Raw genomic sequence first — 15,798 nt, 5'->3', positions numbered from 1 at the left:
CTCGCACACGGAAAATCTGTCCGGGAGTTACCGGTTTTCAAACCTAATTATCATCGATCTACGTTTGTGTTTAGGTTGAGGGCCACGTGGTGGTAGTTTTTATTCATAAATTATTGTCATTAACCCTCCAGCACCCGACGGAGATTGTCATGTTCACACAGATAGTATTATTATTTACATATGACCAACCTCCCCATAAAATTCTGAACCGATAAAGCTGCCCCTCCTCCTTCTCACCTGGTGGCTTACGACTTTCCATTACTGAGCCCTGGTGGGAAGTGCCATTTCACAGGGATGTCTTGTGTCATCATAGGGACTCCACTGCTGTACTGTACCGTGCAGCTCCACCATTCCCACTGTGAAAGAGGAGCCGAGCCGGCTTGTTGTCCGACGTTTCGCTCCACGTGCTGCGGCTCATTTCCTGAAGGTCCCAGCACGTGGAGCGAGCTTGTCGGACGCACACACATGATGTTGCCGCGCTTTCCCTTCTGTGTCTCTCGTGCAGGGCTGGCTGGAGAGGGCAATGAGCGCGTATAGCGAGCTGCTCGAGTCGTACCCCTACAGCCCGTGGTGCCACTTCAGGAAGGCGCAGGTGCGACGTGTTGAGACAGGCAGCGCCTGCGTGCGTTGGTGTGTGCCAGTACGTGTGGAGTGGGGAGCGGTGGTGTAGCGGTTGGCTTCTTGCACTTTTAACTCGGCGGCCCGAATTCGATTCTCGCTGACGGCCAGCACCAGTGACGATTATCTGAACCGGTCTTGGGCCTCCCCTAGGTCGACTCAGCCTGAAATGAGTACCTGGTGCGATGTATAAATATCGCCACTAGGGAGACAAAGGCGGCCGGGCGTGGTGTTTGCCATTCACCCCCTCGTGTGCCGTGTCGGCCTTCATAGTTGCTTGTTAACAACACTTGCCCCAACAGTCTGTTGAAGGCTACATGGGGGATCTTTGTCTTTGTTGTGGCTATGCTCGCTAACAATACTTGCCCCAACAGTCTGTTGAAGGCTACATGGGGGATCTTTGTCTTTGTTGTGGCTGTGCTCACTAACAACACTTGCCCCAACAGTCTGTTGAAGGCTGCATGGGGGATCTTTGTGTATTAGTGGGGGGAGCAGTGGCCTCGTGGGTAGCGCATTTCGTTACGAACCTGGTAACCCAAGTTTAATTACCGGCCACGGCAAATATCTAGATCGGTCCTGGGCCTGTGTAACTGGTGTGGTACGTAGCTGGTGTGGTGTAAAACATCGCCACTGGGGAGACAAAGGCGGCCAGAACGTGGTGCCGGCCACTCACCCCCTCATTTTCCATGTTGGCCTTCATAGTTGTTTGCTAGCAGTCAGTTAAAGGCTATACGGGGGATCTTTGTATTTATGCTTTATATTTGTCCTTTTATAATTCTTTGCGTGCCAGTTAGAGAGTGTTGGAAAGTAGGCTTGTTAAACTTTCACCGGTAACCATTTAAAATCGATTACTACTTCCGAGAGCCAGAAGCGGCAATCATTTCCTACGGAATTAAGGTTAAAATGTAACGGTTTTTTTGCTCGAGAAGTATATACGTGCGCGTGTGTGTGTGTGGCAAACCGCTACACTTTTTGTTTTTATTTAGTTACGGGTAATGCAGACGAGACGATTGCACCTCTGCTACTGCGCAGCAGAGGTCGGTCGTGGCTCTGCGAGGGAGGGCAGGCCACGGGACACGGAGGGGGCCCCTTTTAGCGCGAGGTTTTTTAGCCTCCAGATTTTGGGGCAACCCCTGGCCTCATTTAACCGGACTTTTCATTTAACCGGACTTCAATCGTGAAAGTCCCCCGACAGCAACGAAACCTCACGCCGTTCTCACGTTTCGTTCTCATGAGATAATCTTTACGACAGCCTTCACGCCCCCCCCGTTACGGACGGACCCACGGAAAGTGTCAACACAACGGCGCTGTGCTTGCGGCCCCCCAGATTTCCGAGGAGCTGGCCGAGCGTCGCGGCTGCGCGTCGCTGGGCAGGGTGGCGACGCGGTTCTACGCCACCGTGGTGGAGATGCCGGAGGTGCCGGCGGGCCTGGTGCGGCCGGCGCTTGAACGGCGCACGGCGCTGCTCCTGTCGCTCGGTGAGGCACGGCGGTCACGTGACCCGACGGGGGGGGGGAGGGGCGGCTGGGCGGCTCGGGGCCCGGTGCCGGCGTCCGAGCGCTGGTCCCGGTGTGTGCATGCTGGGCCTCCCCTAGGTCGACTCAGCCTCAAATGAGTACCTGGTGCGATGTGGAAACATCGCCACTAGGGAGACAAAGGCGGCCGGGCGTGGTGCTGGCCACCCACCCCCTTGTGTGTCGTGTTGGCTTTCATAGGTGCCTGCTAACAGCACTTGCCCCTACAGTCTGTTTCAGGCTATAAGGGGGATCTTTGTCTTTGTCTCCTTCTTAGAAGATTCAGAATGGCCATGTTTTGAGCCAGCCTGTCCAAAAGCAACGTTTTTTTTCTGCCCGACCGTATTTGCTTTGACAGTCAATATGAGGCATGTAATCTGCTTTTATTTTCGAATCCACGTGTTGCTGTCTCTTGTCCCTTAATTCCGAGCGTATACCTCTCCGTGCTTATTTGCAAACTATTCGCATTTTTTTCCAACGATAAGCAACACACCCTTGTATATTTGCGTATACCAAGCACCAATAATCAGTGCACGTTACCTGCGATGAGGATTGGATGTGAAACGTGAACACATACATGTATTAAATTTAAAATATAAACTTAACTGTGGACAATATAGTAAACTCAGTCTAGTCTGCGCTCCTTCGACGGAGGAGGAGGAACGGCGACACGACACGAACTCTCTCTCTCTGCTGAAGCCCTCTCGACGTGGCCAGCAGCAGCAGCAGACCTCGACATCAGCATCGAGCTCCAGAACCACATTGCCATCATTCGCAAGAATAAAACAAAACCTTTAAGATAATCAGTATTCTTCTCTGAAGTTGTCGACACCGATTTCGTCAATGTTGCCACAGGACAAACCTGCGAGGCCCTCTCAACGTTCCGGAGGCTCGTCAAGATTTTTCCCAAGGACGCCTCGCTGAGGGTGGAACTGAAGAGGATCGTGGATTCCCTGAAGCGGGCGGAATATCCACCCCAGCCCTGCACCAACGAGGTGCTCCACCTGCGATGTTCGCGAGTTATGAAATTCAAGTTTGCGCTAGCAGCTAGTGTACTATCTGCTGGGACATCATAATAATAATTTGTTTCTGATATAGCCGCCTCCTTTCCGCCGGGGAATCGCGAGTTTTTTACACATGATGAGTGATTTGTATCACATTTCATCGCAAACATTTGAAAGGGGCACCCCCAGTGACAGCTGTCCCTGTGTAGCACAAAGGTGACTCGGCACCTGGTGTCCAAGTTAGTAAGGAGGGGATGATTTCTGCTGCGCATGATCCCAAAATTGAGAACTTTGCTGTGTGATTTTTTTAATTTGCTCATTTGGACCGTGCCACTGTCATGCAATGGCCCTACTCCTTTCGGGTCACATCTGTGGATATTTCACATCCTCTGTGAAGCAGACGGCGCATACGTTTACGGTTAGTATACCAAGTAATAGCCCAGGCAGCCTGATGTAGTTACATTTGAAGAGGGAAAGATGCGGCGCCGAGACTCCCATGACCCACAATGCCGCGGTGGGTTAATTGACCTCATCCAGCGCTGGCTTTACAAAGGGCTGTAAATAAATTGTAAAAATATATATATAAATGGAGTGTTGCATCATGGGGCTGTGAGTGATGGCGACAGCTTGGGGAGTCCTTCATCCATCAGTGCATTGATTATAATGGCTGTTGCTGTGATGCTGTTGCTGCTGCTGATGATGATGAATCTAAATGGTATAATCTTGTGTCTCAACCAGGCTGTAAGTAAATTTGGCCGGGTGAATCATACCGTGGCACGAATATTCCCCTTTTATTTCTCTCCCCTGCATCATCACGACCTCTCAAACCCCATCTTCCTACCCAGTTTCACCCTAATATACATGAGCGCATGCGATAAATAATAACAATAATAACAACAGTAACAGAAATGGAGGCAGCGTGACAATATGTGACGCGCTGTGCGGGATTACTGGGTCGGACGAGAAGAGTGACCTGGAGGCATCAGTGGCTGCAGACTTGCCATCTGTGTCACCCTTTCTCCCTCCCTCCCTCTCCACCATTGCTCCCTTTCTCTCTCTCGCTCTCCATCACTCCCTCTCTCTCTCTCCTCGGCTCAATCAGCCAAGCACAGTCCCACCAGCTGGTCCTGTCTGCCACCACCGATAATGAGCTCAGATATTTTTGCCCCATCGCCGCGGGCCGTGTGATTGCTTTCAGCGTAACCGCGATCCGCCGAGCCCAGTCTGCGTCACGTAGATCTACGTCGCGTAAATAATAATCGCGAGGGTGCTGCCGAAGGGGCGGCGGCTTTGTTGTGGTTCGCAATTCACGCGCGGGACTTGCGATCCAGCGGTCGCCGGGTCGATTCCATCCCCGCCGGCGCGGCAGTTGAAACGACGGGGCAGGTTTGATGAATCCTGGTCTGGCTTAGGTCCACCCAGTAGCGCGAATGAGGTTCAGGGCAGCGAGTCGATCGGCGGGTCGCGCGTGGGCGGGTTAAAGTGTCGGTTACGACCCCACCTCTCCCAAGACGGTCCGGCCAGTGTGGAAGAGTAGGCGAAAGTACCCTCTTTAGCGGAGGCCCCTTCCTCCAGGCGTGGCACGGGACGAGATATTTCAGGGCTAAATGCGGCGACGATGAATGTCTTTGCATCCTCGCCAGTTCTATTTTTAGCTGCTCCTAGTCCGTGACTCAGTCACCGATTACTTTGAGGAGCAATCAAAGCGGATGACTCATCTCTCGCCTTCACACGTGTAGCTCAACGATAAAAAAACGTTTCAATAGCCACATGTCCGTGCGGTTTTACATTATCTCGTTTTATTTGGGCCTCGTCTCCTCCGCCCCCCCTCCACCCCCCTCCCCCCCGATTACCCTGGATAGTGAAGACGATGAGTACCGAATCGGAGAGAGAAAAATAAACTCATGGGGATTAGTCCTGCAACTAAGCCACGGTCATTTTGCCAAAACTCGACGTGGAGACATCCACCGTCTCCTCAGCAGAGCAGAAGGACATTTGGCTTGACTTGGCCGTTCATACTAAATCGCTACATTAATAATAACCGCCTCCCACTGGATTTGGATGTCCGGCCTAATTTATGGGTGACGTGTTCTTCTTCTTCGCAAGCGCAGTCAGACTCTCGTTCACCTTATTAGCCAAGCGACCCGATGTGGCAGCAACCGTCACGAACGTGCTGAGAGGCCTTGCTGGATAAAATACAGTTTTTTTAAATTGTTATAGGTGGGTGATCATTTACAGCCTGTAGTCAAATGACCTGTAACGCACCCAAATATAGTCAGATCTCAGACGCTAAGCAGGTTTCAGCCTGGATAGCGTTTGGATCGGTGACCACCATGCATGCCAGGTTGCCGTAGATGCCTGCAGGGTGAGCTACATGGTGGGCAGCAGAGGGAAATGTAGCAAGATGTGATGTTGTACTGTGCTTCTATGGTCCCGCTTTTACCAACCCACTCTGGCCAGTGAGGTGAAATAAGGTCAAACGAGCCCCATGACTGGCATGTCTAAGGCATTTGTTGACGGGGCCGTGTCGTGCGTGCATGCGTTGTGTGTACTCATGCGTGCGTGTATGCGTATGCGTGTACATACATGAGGTAGCGTGCCGATGTGTATCTGCATGTACGTGCTAGCCTGTATGCAACGAATGTCTGAACCAATCCTGGACCTCCCCTAGGTCGACTCAAACTTGAGTACCAGGTACAGTGTATAAGGATCAACACCCACCCCCTCGTGTGCTTTGCCGACTATAATGGGCGCTCGCTCACAGAAACTTCCCCAACAGGCCGTTAAAGGTGTGCGTGTGTGTGTGCGCGTGTGTGTGCGCGCGCGCGTGTGTGTGGTTGTGTTCGTGTGCACCCTTGGCTGCCCTCGCCCATCAGGTGGCGGGAGGAGGATGGCTGGACGTGTGAAGTTGGGGAGAGATCGTTTGAGGCTTTGCTGTCTCTCCGGGAGGAGAACGCAGCTGTGATGTTTGCTCGCAAGCATTTCCATCGCAAAGCCAAATCCCCGGTCGCTCGTGACCTCTCCGCCACTCACGCCCCGACCGCGAAGAATCTCTCTCTCTCTTTCATTGCTCAGAAGGATTTTTTTTTAAATCAACTCTTTCCAACGAAGGTTGGCTTCCTTCAACGGTGGCCATTTGCGACACGGGGACGCGGTAACTCTCATGATCCAGCACGGACGAGGCTTGAGCACAAAATCGTGTTGCCATCGGACACTTGGAGATCATATTTGCGCCAGCATCCCAGCGCAGAGGGCCGAGCCGCTGGCCGCCGAGCCAATGGCCAAGCCGCGTCGTCTCGTCGGGGCCTACGCAGGCTGCTGCTGCTGCAGCACGTTACAGCAAATTCCAGCAAAAGCAACTGCGACGCTTTGTGGAAAGAGACCGGAGGCGGAGGACGACCGAAAAAACGATTGACTTAATGGAGTGGAGGAGGCACTGGAGTGGAGAGGAATGACATGGAAACACCTACGATGAGCACGGTTGGCTACATATGGTGCGAAAGAAGTTCAACGCACATATATACATCTGCAGCAGATATGACATGATAATGGTGATGATGCTCGCCAAGCGTGGAGAACTGCTGCTGCTTCTTTGGAGTTCGTGGACCCAGCGGCCTCCATAAAGGAGCTGCATGGGCGGAGAAAGGAGAAGAGGTAGAGGGGAAATATTTTATTTTATCGCCAGCCAAGAAGCCGTGATTGAGAAGCCAGCGTCCGCGTGTCTCTCTAGCGAGGCCTGGGGACGCCGCGAGCTACGCGGATGGACGTCGCTTGTCGTCCAGGAGATGTCACCGTCGTAGAGGGCTGGCAGACGATGCAGTGCGCACGGCCCCGCCGCCAGGTGGACGCATCGTCACAACGTGCACCGCGAGGGGCCCAGCGCCCCCCCCCGGTACCACCCTGAGACTCGTTGGTAAAGAGGCACCGCCCCCCACCTACCACGGATGCCCTGGGAATGGTCGGTGCTGCCCTGGCTGCCCTGGCTCTCCCTGGGACCCGTTGGTGCTGGGCCTATTTGCTTGGTCCCAGGCTCTGTCTCCCGTTGCTCTGCCCTGACCCCCTCTTCCACCTCCCTTCTACCCCAATTTAGTTCTACGCCTTTGTAGAGTGACTTAAAACGCACTTGCATTTCAATGGTGATAATATCCTGGTTAAAGCTCTGAGGCAGTAGTGGAAATTCCACATTTCTCTAGTCGGTATGGGTCTGTCCATGGGATTCTGTGTTGTTGACTTCTCCACATAGTGGTCTTAATGTTATGCACCCAGGAGGGAGGGATGATTAGCTGGGTTGACGCCCCAACCGAGGTTTGAACTCTTAACTGAATTTGCGAGCCGCTCGCTCTCCAGCTGAGCCACTCGACCAAGCTGCTTCAGACACGATTATCAATGGAAATCGCTGCTGTAGGGTGCAGCTATTGCACCGCTGCTTGCCCATACGTGAACACAGGTTGCCTGTGAAGCGGCAGCCGTGAGTGTAATCAGGGTAATCCGTTGATGACATCGAATCATCGATTAAAAAATTACTGAGGAGCCCCTTAAAAATGATGGCCATCCCAACATCCTGCCTCCCGCAGGCAGGAATCCCCTACAAGCCGCACCCAACCTGACCTGGGTGATAATGATGCCGGTGATGTCGCCAATCCCCGCCACACCTCCCATCCAGCGGCACACGTGGGAACGGAGGCGAGACTCTTCGCGTTATCCGATTGGTCAAGTAATGGAATCGATAACCGGTCGAGTAATCTGATATTTTTAAAGTAATGGGCAGAGTAATCTATTTACCCGAGTAATCGGATTATATACCAGCTCTCGCTGCGAGCGAAGGAGTCGAAGCGGCAACGTTGGTGCCTCCGCAGCCGACTGGGGTCCGCTCGAGCGCCCAGCAATCCACATTAACCACGCAGGCGAGCTTGTAATTGAATGCAGTTTATTTCAAACGACTCTCATCGGTCTGGACTCGGATCCTCGCGACACCGGCTCCACGCATCAAGCTACCCTGTCATGTTAGCAGCTCATCATCACGGAGCAGCGTGGCATGCCCGTGCGGTGGCACCGACGGTGGCACTGGCGGTGACACAGGCGGTGACACCGGCGGTGACACAGGCGGTGACACTGGCGGTGACACAGGCGGTGGCACCGGCGGTGACAGTGGTGGAGACACAGGCGGTGACACAGGCGGTGACACTGGCAGGCAGCAACGAAGCGGGGCTCCTGGAACTGTCCTGATTCACGTGAACCCAAACCTCGGCGTTGTTAGCGTCCGTCGTGCGTTGTGCGGGAGTGTTTGCGTGTGTGCACGTAATTTACGTGCGTGTAACAATTCATCGCCATACTATGTTGTAGGCAGCAGAGCGCAGTACTGCAAAATTAGTTGTGATGTACCGTGTTCCTCCATCTACGCCCCCTCTCCACACCTTCACCAATCCGCACTGCGCAGCGTGGTGAAGTATGGTCATTTAGCCCCCACGACCCGCACGGCGTAGGCAGGCGCTCACGTGGCCAAACACCGGCGAAGCACAGCGGTCGTCCATCCAAGCGCTGTTCAAGCTTCAAGCCTCCTTAGCTTCCGTGATCCGATGAGATCAGGTGCATTATGGGTGGCTGTGTCGTGGGATGAATGTCATTAAGATAAATGAAACAAATCATAATCGATTCTTACACGTGGAGAAAACCCTAATAATTTTAATCGATGAGCTGTTACATGCTACGTTGTGTTGTGCGAGGGGTAAGTCAGAACGTGCTCACGGTATATTAGATTACGAACTTTCACGCCCGTTACTCTCGTTTGTTCAGTGCTGTGACCCTTCATACGAATGTTCGTTCTCTATTATGTTTAATCAATACAGACGAGGCTTCTAAATCATTCCTGTCAGAGTGGTGCGACCGTCTATTTGTAGAATGTCATATCAGTCGCCCCAAACACATTTGCTCTAACGCTCCCTGTAAATTTGCCCAAACTATACACACAGAGAGACACAGGGAGACACACGCGCACGCACGCACGCAGACGACCAAACACAGATATACGATTGTGGGCAGTGGTGGTGCTGGTCGATTGGCGGGCCCCCCCCTCTCCCCTTATTTCACTTGATAAACTCGTAGCGAGATGACAGAAGAGATATACACAAGAGATAGGGATTTCGTCAGATAAGACAAATGTATATATAATTAGAGGTGGCGTGAGATGAGAGAAGAGAGACACATGAGTGAGATTATTTGGCTTTATGTTCATAATCGTGTTACGTTCATTAGGATTTGAATTTGAGCTGATGTTTTCGTGCACCCATATTTTTTCATGAACATGAAGGGGGTGGGGTGGACGACCCCCTTGAGCTGCTCGGGGTCTGAATCTGGTGCCTGCCGTTGCTTCTGCCCAGCAGGGCCCTCTTTGGTGGCGGCGATCGCCTGCTCGCTCGCCCGCCCCCTCGCTCACCCGCCCGCTCGCCCCCTCGCCTGCCCGCTCGCTCGCTCACCCGCTCGCTCACCCACTTGCTCACCCGCCCGCTCGCTCGCCCGCCCGCTCACCCCCTCGCCTGCCCGCTCGCTCGCTCGCTTGCTCACCCGCTTGCTCACCCGCTCGCTCACCCGCCCGGTCGCCTGCCCGCTCGCCCGCCCGCTCGTCCCAACCCGTTGGGTTCCTTCGATATGCGGATCGTTTATTTTCATCAGCGGTAAATGCTAGGGCCGCCGTTTTCGGTTAGCGAGGACGTTCAACGAACGAGGACGTCACGTACAATGCGATCTTGGCTCTCGGATGTTGGATGTGTGGGAATGCCCAAAGAATAAATCGTTGCTGTTCTTGCCACTGCGCTGCGCTTGTGTCCACACTTGGGGGGGGGCGAGTTCTGCTCTTTCGCTGCGAGAAAAATCTACGGACTTAGCATTCCTGCAAAGGTACCCAGAGCGCATGATGGCAGGCAGTGGCATTCACGCGGTGCGGTGCCGTGTTCACTTTCCTGCGCTAACCGTGGCTGTAGTCCGCGACAAAATTTCACTCGAAGTTTGCCCGATCTCGCCAGATCTTCAGAGGCTACGCAGAGTCGAGCCTGGGCAGCGCTGGGCTGAGCCATCACCACCAGCAATGCACCGGCACGGCTGCCATGGGGTTTGCAGGCCGCTACGTGCTGAGCAGTAGAGGGCAGTGCGGCAAAATCCTCGTGTTGTACTTCCGTGTTTATCAGACGGCTTCTACGATTTGTTCGCTCCCGGCATTGAGGTCGCACTCACGACAAAGAAAGCGCTCGCCACAAATGAACCACAACACCTCGCTGATCTCGCCAAGGGGCATACACCATGATTAGGTGCTTTCGTGACTGCAGGAATTACTCTTTTTTTTTTCGGTAAAGTCACGTAGAAATAATAACAAATAAAATTATATAATAGCATACGACGTTTCGATTGCAACACAAGCAATCATCATCAGGTACAGAATTAACACAGATACATCAGGGGACACAGAGAGAGGCGGAGGAGCACACTAAATCAAACAGGGTTTAGCAAAAATTATGAAACTATGCGTTGTGTTTTAACCGACCGTCTGTGTTGCTTTATATAGTTTCATAATTTTTGCCAAACCCTGTTTGATTTAGTGTGCTCCTCCGCCTCTCTCTGTGTCCCCTGATGTGTCTGTGTTAATTCTGTACCTGATGATGATTGCTTGTGTTGCAATCGAAACGTCGTATGCTATCATACAATTTTATTTTTAATTAATTCTACGTGACTTTACCGAAAAAAAACAAAGAGGGCATACACCATCATCACGCGAACTCCCCCGGTCATCCTCGCAGCAGCAGCAGCAGCAGCAGCGGCTTTTGACTGGCCATCGAACAAAAGACGGTCGTCGCATCGCGCGCTTTCAGATGCGCTTCTGCGGCCGTCTGGAAAGCTCTTCCTTCCGATATTAGGAAGCCACTGGGAGCTACTCACTTTTACGTAACCTCGATTAAACGTAATTTCTTTACAACTGCTTTTTGTGTTTAATTTGTCGTCCTTCCCCCGCACCTCCGATTAGCACGGTTGGCTACGTACGGTGCTAAAGAAGTTCAGCAGACGTACGTAGCACCGAATCACGCGGCGACTCCTGCTCTGTGCGCAGTGTACGCACGGGAGTGGGGTGGGGGACAACGCGAGAGTGCACGCGTCAAGGGCGCAGCGCTTAATCTGCCACCCACATCGCGATCGTTCGAGGCCATCGTCATCCAACACGTGTCCCTGTGTGCATTGTTGAATATCTTCATGTCATTTCCTGCGGTGTGTGTGCGCGTGTGGATTATCGCTCCCCTCATGGTGTGTTTAGCACCGATGTGAAACCCCAATTAATTGGAAAATCTTGAACATCATCTGCTTGAATGAAAGTACAAACTGTGGTAGCCTGCGCTGGGTTTTGGGGCATATCTGTGGCGTGGCTTACGCGTCTCTGCTAGCCAAGATGCGTGCTTTGAAATTGCTTGGAATGACATTGAGAGACAGAAGAACCTCCGATTAGCGCGGTTGGCTACGTACGGTGCGAAAGAAGTTCTACATACATACATACAACACATGGACTATAAAATATACGCAGATTAAAGGAGAAATCTAAACTGTAAATAAAAGTGTGTTTGGGCATGAAACGTGGCTAAATGGAATGCTAATGGCCCCACAATAGTGAAGGAGTGGAAGCCAAGTAATGGAACGTGTTTGATAGGGATGGAGCGATGAGTTCAGCTCGTACGCGGAGGTGCGAGGCAGATCGTTACATCGTGAGAGATGGCAACGGCTTTGGGAGGCCTTTGTCCGGTTGATTGATCCTGACTGATGATGATGGTGGTGGTGGTGATGTGAGCTGAACGTGCCCTGTAGTTCCGGATGGTGTTCAAATAAAAAAAGCACAACTGAGATGTCGGATAGCTCTTGCCGTGAGTGACCCCGTGTGTCAGGGCGCACGGCCCTGCCGGTTCACGTCAGAATCTGCGCTCATGTCACCCGGTACAGCAGCTCGCGATGCCTCTGCAGTCCGTTCTCCTAAAACGCGGTTGTAGTTGCGTTCCCGAAGAACACCGCGTTATGGAAAATCACGTTCTAATAAATAATACTTAACATGGGGGGTAAATCACCAGTCCGCGATAACGCGTGAGACGCGTACGCAGGCTGGACCGAGGCGCGTGGGTAGCATCTGGAAGCATCCAGAGGCATCCCAGTGCCTCGTGTGATGATGCTACGCCGAAGCAGCCGTACGACTGCTTATTCCTACTCGCGCGACGTAGTCCCGTTCGCTCGATCGCGTTTAATCCAATTGGCATCTGCGTTATATGAAAAAAAAACGTTCCCGAATACATTCATCGCGTTGTATGCAAAAACACGCGGCGTTCCAGGAGAAGAGACTGCACCGCATGGCGGCGCACGCTTTATCTTGCTACGCTGCGTGGGGTGTTTTGGCACTTGCCTCTTGACATCGTTGGTTAGGAATGTGTGGATCTCTGAGATCGTTTTGATCGCGGTGTCTCCTACCTTTGCTGCTGCTACAAACACTGGCAGATCGGTGGGGGAGGGGGGAGATGGGGGCAATGACGACTTCCCCCCCATCTCCCCTAGAGACCCCAATTATTGATATTTTGTTGATATTCACCAGATAAAATATATTTTTTATTTAATGTAGGTGTTCCTATAAAAAAAAGCTTCAAATTTTGCACCCCCCCCCCCCCCACTGAGAAGTGTATCGATGTTGGTCTGCATCTAGCTACAACACACGAGTGGGGGGGAGGAATATCTACGTCACGGCAATCTCTCAGTGTTCCTGTGAGCTCTCTACTGGCAGGAACTCAATTTGGTATTTTCACATCCAGCGCCTAGAGCCAGGGTTCGAGGATTTGATTCACCCTGAATTTGCAAGCGATTGCGGACGGCGCTGGGGGCACAGAATCTCCAGAATTTAGAATTCACCCAGAAGGAACTTGATGCGTCTCGCGTACGTAACTTGTGTGCATTTATGTGTGTACTTGTAAGTGCACGTGCTTGTATGTGTGTATTTGTAAGTGCATGTGCTTGTATGTGTGTATTTGTAGTGTAGTGGTTTGCGCGCCGCGCTACGAACCCGGCGACCCTAGTTTGATTTTTGTCTCACGGCCAACACCAGTGATGTTTATCTGAACCGGTTCTGGGCCTCCCCTAGGTCGATTTAGCCTCAAATTAATACCTGATATAATGTGTAAACATCGCCATTGAGGACACAAAGCCAGCCGCGTGTGGTGCTGGCCACCCAGCCTCTTGTGTGCCATCCTGGCCTTCATAAGTGCTCGCGAACGGCACTTGCCCCAATAGTCTGTAAAGGCTTTCTAGAGGATCTTCGTCTTTGTGCGCTTGGACGTGTGTGTGGCTGCGTGCGTATGCCTGTGCACTCGCGTCCCGGGGACGAATTCCCGTCTCTTGTATTTCACGACGTCGTATGGAGGTATATCCGGGCGTCCGGTGCTCGGAGTCCTGCAATACCTCCAGTCGTGCCGCCCTCTCCCCCCACCACCTCCCGGTCAGAGCTGATTCTTTATTCAAATTTACGAGCGGCTCGCGAGGCTGCGTGGGAATTCCCATTCGTAGGCTGAGACGGCACCATCAATCACCAGCCCGGCGGTCGGGGCGTACGGGCTCAGTAGCGCCTGTGTGCAATGGTACCCGTTGAGTGCTAAAGTGTTACGCCGTGTTCCCTCCGCGCCGTCAGACGGATTGGCTATCCCAGGGCTAATTCGTTATCCTTTCGCCTACCTGCCAAAATACATGATAACTTACTTTCCATGATCTGAAAGTGTCGACGCAATAAACGTAGCCACGTTGGGCCAACGTTGTATTGCGGTTTGGAACCTTTGGGCCAAAGTTGAGTTAAGTTGGCATTGAGGTTGGAACTGTTCAGCCAACGTTGGGCCAACGTTGGATTGCGGTTGGAACTGTTGGGCCTAATGTTGGGCCAACGTTGAATTGCGGTTTGGAACCGTTGGGCCAATGTTGAGCCAACGTTGGGCCAACGTTGGATTGCGGTTGGAACCGTTGGGCCAACGCTGAGCCAACGTTGGGTCAAAGTTTGATTGCGGTTGGAACCGTTGGGACAACGTTGATACTCGGGGCTTAGTTTCAGACAAGTTTGTCCAGATCGGCGACCCTAGAAAATATGTCAGTGTCTGGCACACCACCTCCATTGTACTTCTCGCTGTTGCTGTGACTATGAGTCACGTGACTATTCCAGTCTACCAGCAACCTGGAAAAAAGTTAAAATGAAGCCCTGGTCATACTTAAATATATTTATATATAGTACGCGTTGCTTGTGAGTTGGTGCATATACTAATAATTAATCTCTGAAGATGATAATGTATATATGGCATTATGGTGCATGAGATTGTTAAAAAAATAAGACTAACACTTGTGTGTGATTATCTGCATCTCTTAGGGCGTATTTACAAAAATGCCGTAGGTACAGAATTTGCCAAGCAATGCTTTGAAAACAAGGTGAGACGTGCACGTATTGTGCATTTGTGTTATTCCTGCATTATAAATGAACACTGTTTTTATTATTTTAAATATATATCTGTACGCAACGGGAGTCTGCTGAAAAGCGACGCTTATTTCTCTCTGTAAACTTAGCTCTTTTAGGCAGGGCCGCCCCGGGTTGGAGCCTGGGGTTGGAGGCCCGGGGGCAGAATAATACCACGTGGTGACTCATTGTTCATTAGCGACTAAAGCAGGCCCGCTGTGGGGCCCTCTTTTTGAGGGAGGCCTGGGGGCAAATTGCCCCCCCTCCACCCCCCCTCCCTTTTTTCCCCTTCACCACTCTGGGCAGCTCTGCTTTTAGGTGACCCGGCGGTTGTCAAAAGTCAGGGAACTTATAGTCAAAAGCAGAAACTGATTTTGGTGGCGTTTTTTTTGGCACCATTCGTTCAGTCGTGAACGTTCGCCCGCTCGCTGTGAGTCATAATAGGGCCTTGGGGCCGTTGATCTGTTCGGTCTGCTCGACCTCATCCGATCGACGCTGAATCTCCCCACGCTGAATTATGCCCTGACTCTCCCCCCCCCTCGCGCTCAATTCTGATAATAAATTAATTGGTTAATTGGCTGAGCTGACGGAAGAGATTGCATGCGGCCATCGCGTAACAAGTGGTTCGGTTTGCCCTCGTGCGATTGACAAAAATGAACATCTAAACATTTGTTTTCAAGGACGTTCTCTGGCTTCGTGGCTCGTGAAGTACAGTGGCGTGGCAAAAGAAGCAAAACGCGGAGCGCGTGCCGGGCGTTCCGAGTCACCGTCGCAATTTTTACGACGTGTAAAAAAATGACTTTTAATTAAATAAATAGCGGCCGTGACGCTGAATTGATGTGCAGCGTAAGATATGTGATCTAGAACGAGGGCGAATATAGAGCTCCCTCGAGTGGAGACCCATCCACCAGCAGTGATGTGAGCAAGCAATTGCAGGGCTGCACCTCTGCAGGATCACCTGGTGTTTGAGACTACACTTATCGCCACTGTCTACAACCTGAATGTGTTGTTCAATTTGAACCGGAACAGCTGGGTCAGAGTAACCGGGCCTACGTCTTCTGGCAACACTTGTGTTGACGTGGTCACATCGAGTGCATTGCGACGATCTCATTCTTTTGTTTTACCCAAGAGAGCACTGGGATGTTAGGACAATTCACATTTTTTTTAC

General features: G+C 52.0%; 1 protein-coding gene across 18 annotated transcripts in view; it reads left to right on the top strand.

Annotated features, from left to right (window-relative positions):
* Positions 1 to 9,945, top strand: part of LOC116945148 (uncharacterized) — an 82,599-nt gene extending 72,654 nt beyond the window's left edge. For all 18 annotated transcript variants that reach the window (XM_032959322.2, XM_076068914.1, XM_032959321.2 and 15 more), the window contains 4 exons: positions 506 to 592; positions 1,946 to 2,096; positions 2,988 to 3,127; positions 6,013 to 9,945. In XM_032959322.2, coding sequence (XP_032815213.2) covers positions 506 to 592; positions 1,946 to 2,096; positions 2,988 to 3,127; positions 6,013 to 6,042 — 408 coding nt within the window. In that variant the 3' untranslated portion in view covers positions 6,043 to 9,945. The remainder of the gene's footprint in view (positions 1 to 505; positions 593 to 1,945; positions 2,097 to 2,987; positions 3,128 to 6,012) is intronic.
* Positions 9,946 to 15,798: the final 5,853 nt, after the last annotated feature.

The sequence above is a fragment of the Petromyzon marinus genome, chromosome 23 (genome assembly GCF_048934315.1).
Source record: "Petromyzon marinus isolate PM22_M1 ecotype Great Lakes invasive population chromosome 23, UKy_Petmar_22M1.pri1.0, whole genome shotgun sequence".
Lineage (NCBI taxonomy): Eukaryota > Metazoa > Chordata > Hyperoartia > Petromyzontiformes > Petromyzontidae > Petromyzon > Petromyzon marinus.
The sequence above is the reverse complement of the archived record's forward strand: the minus strand, read 5'-3'. Positions and strand labels throughout refer to the sequence as shown.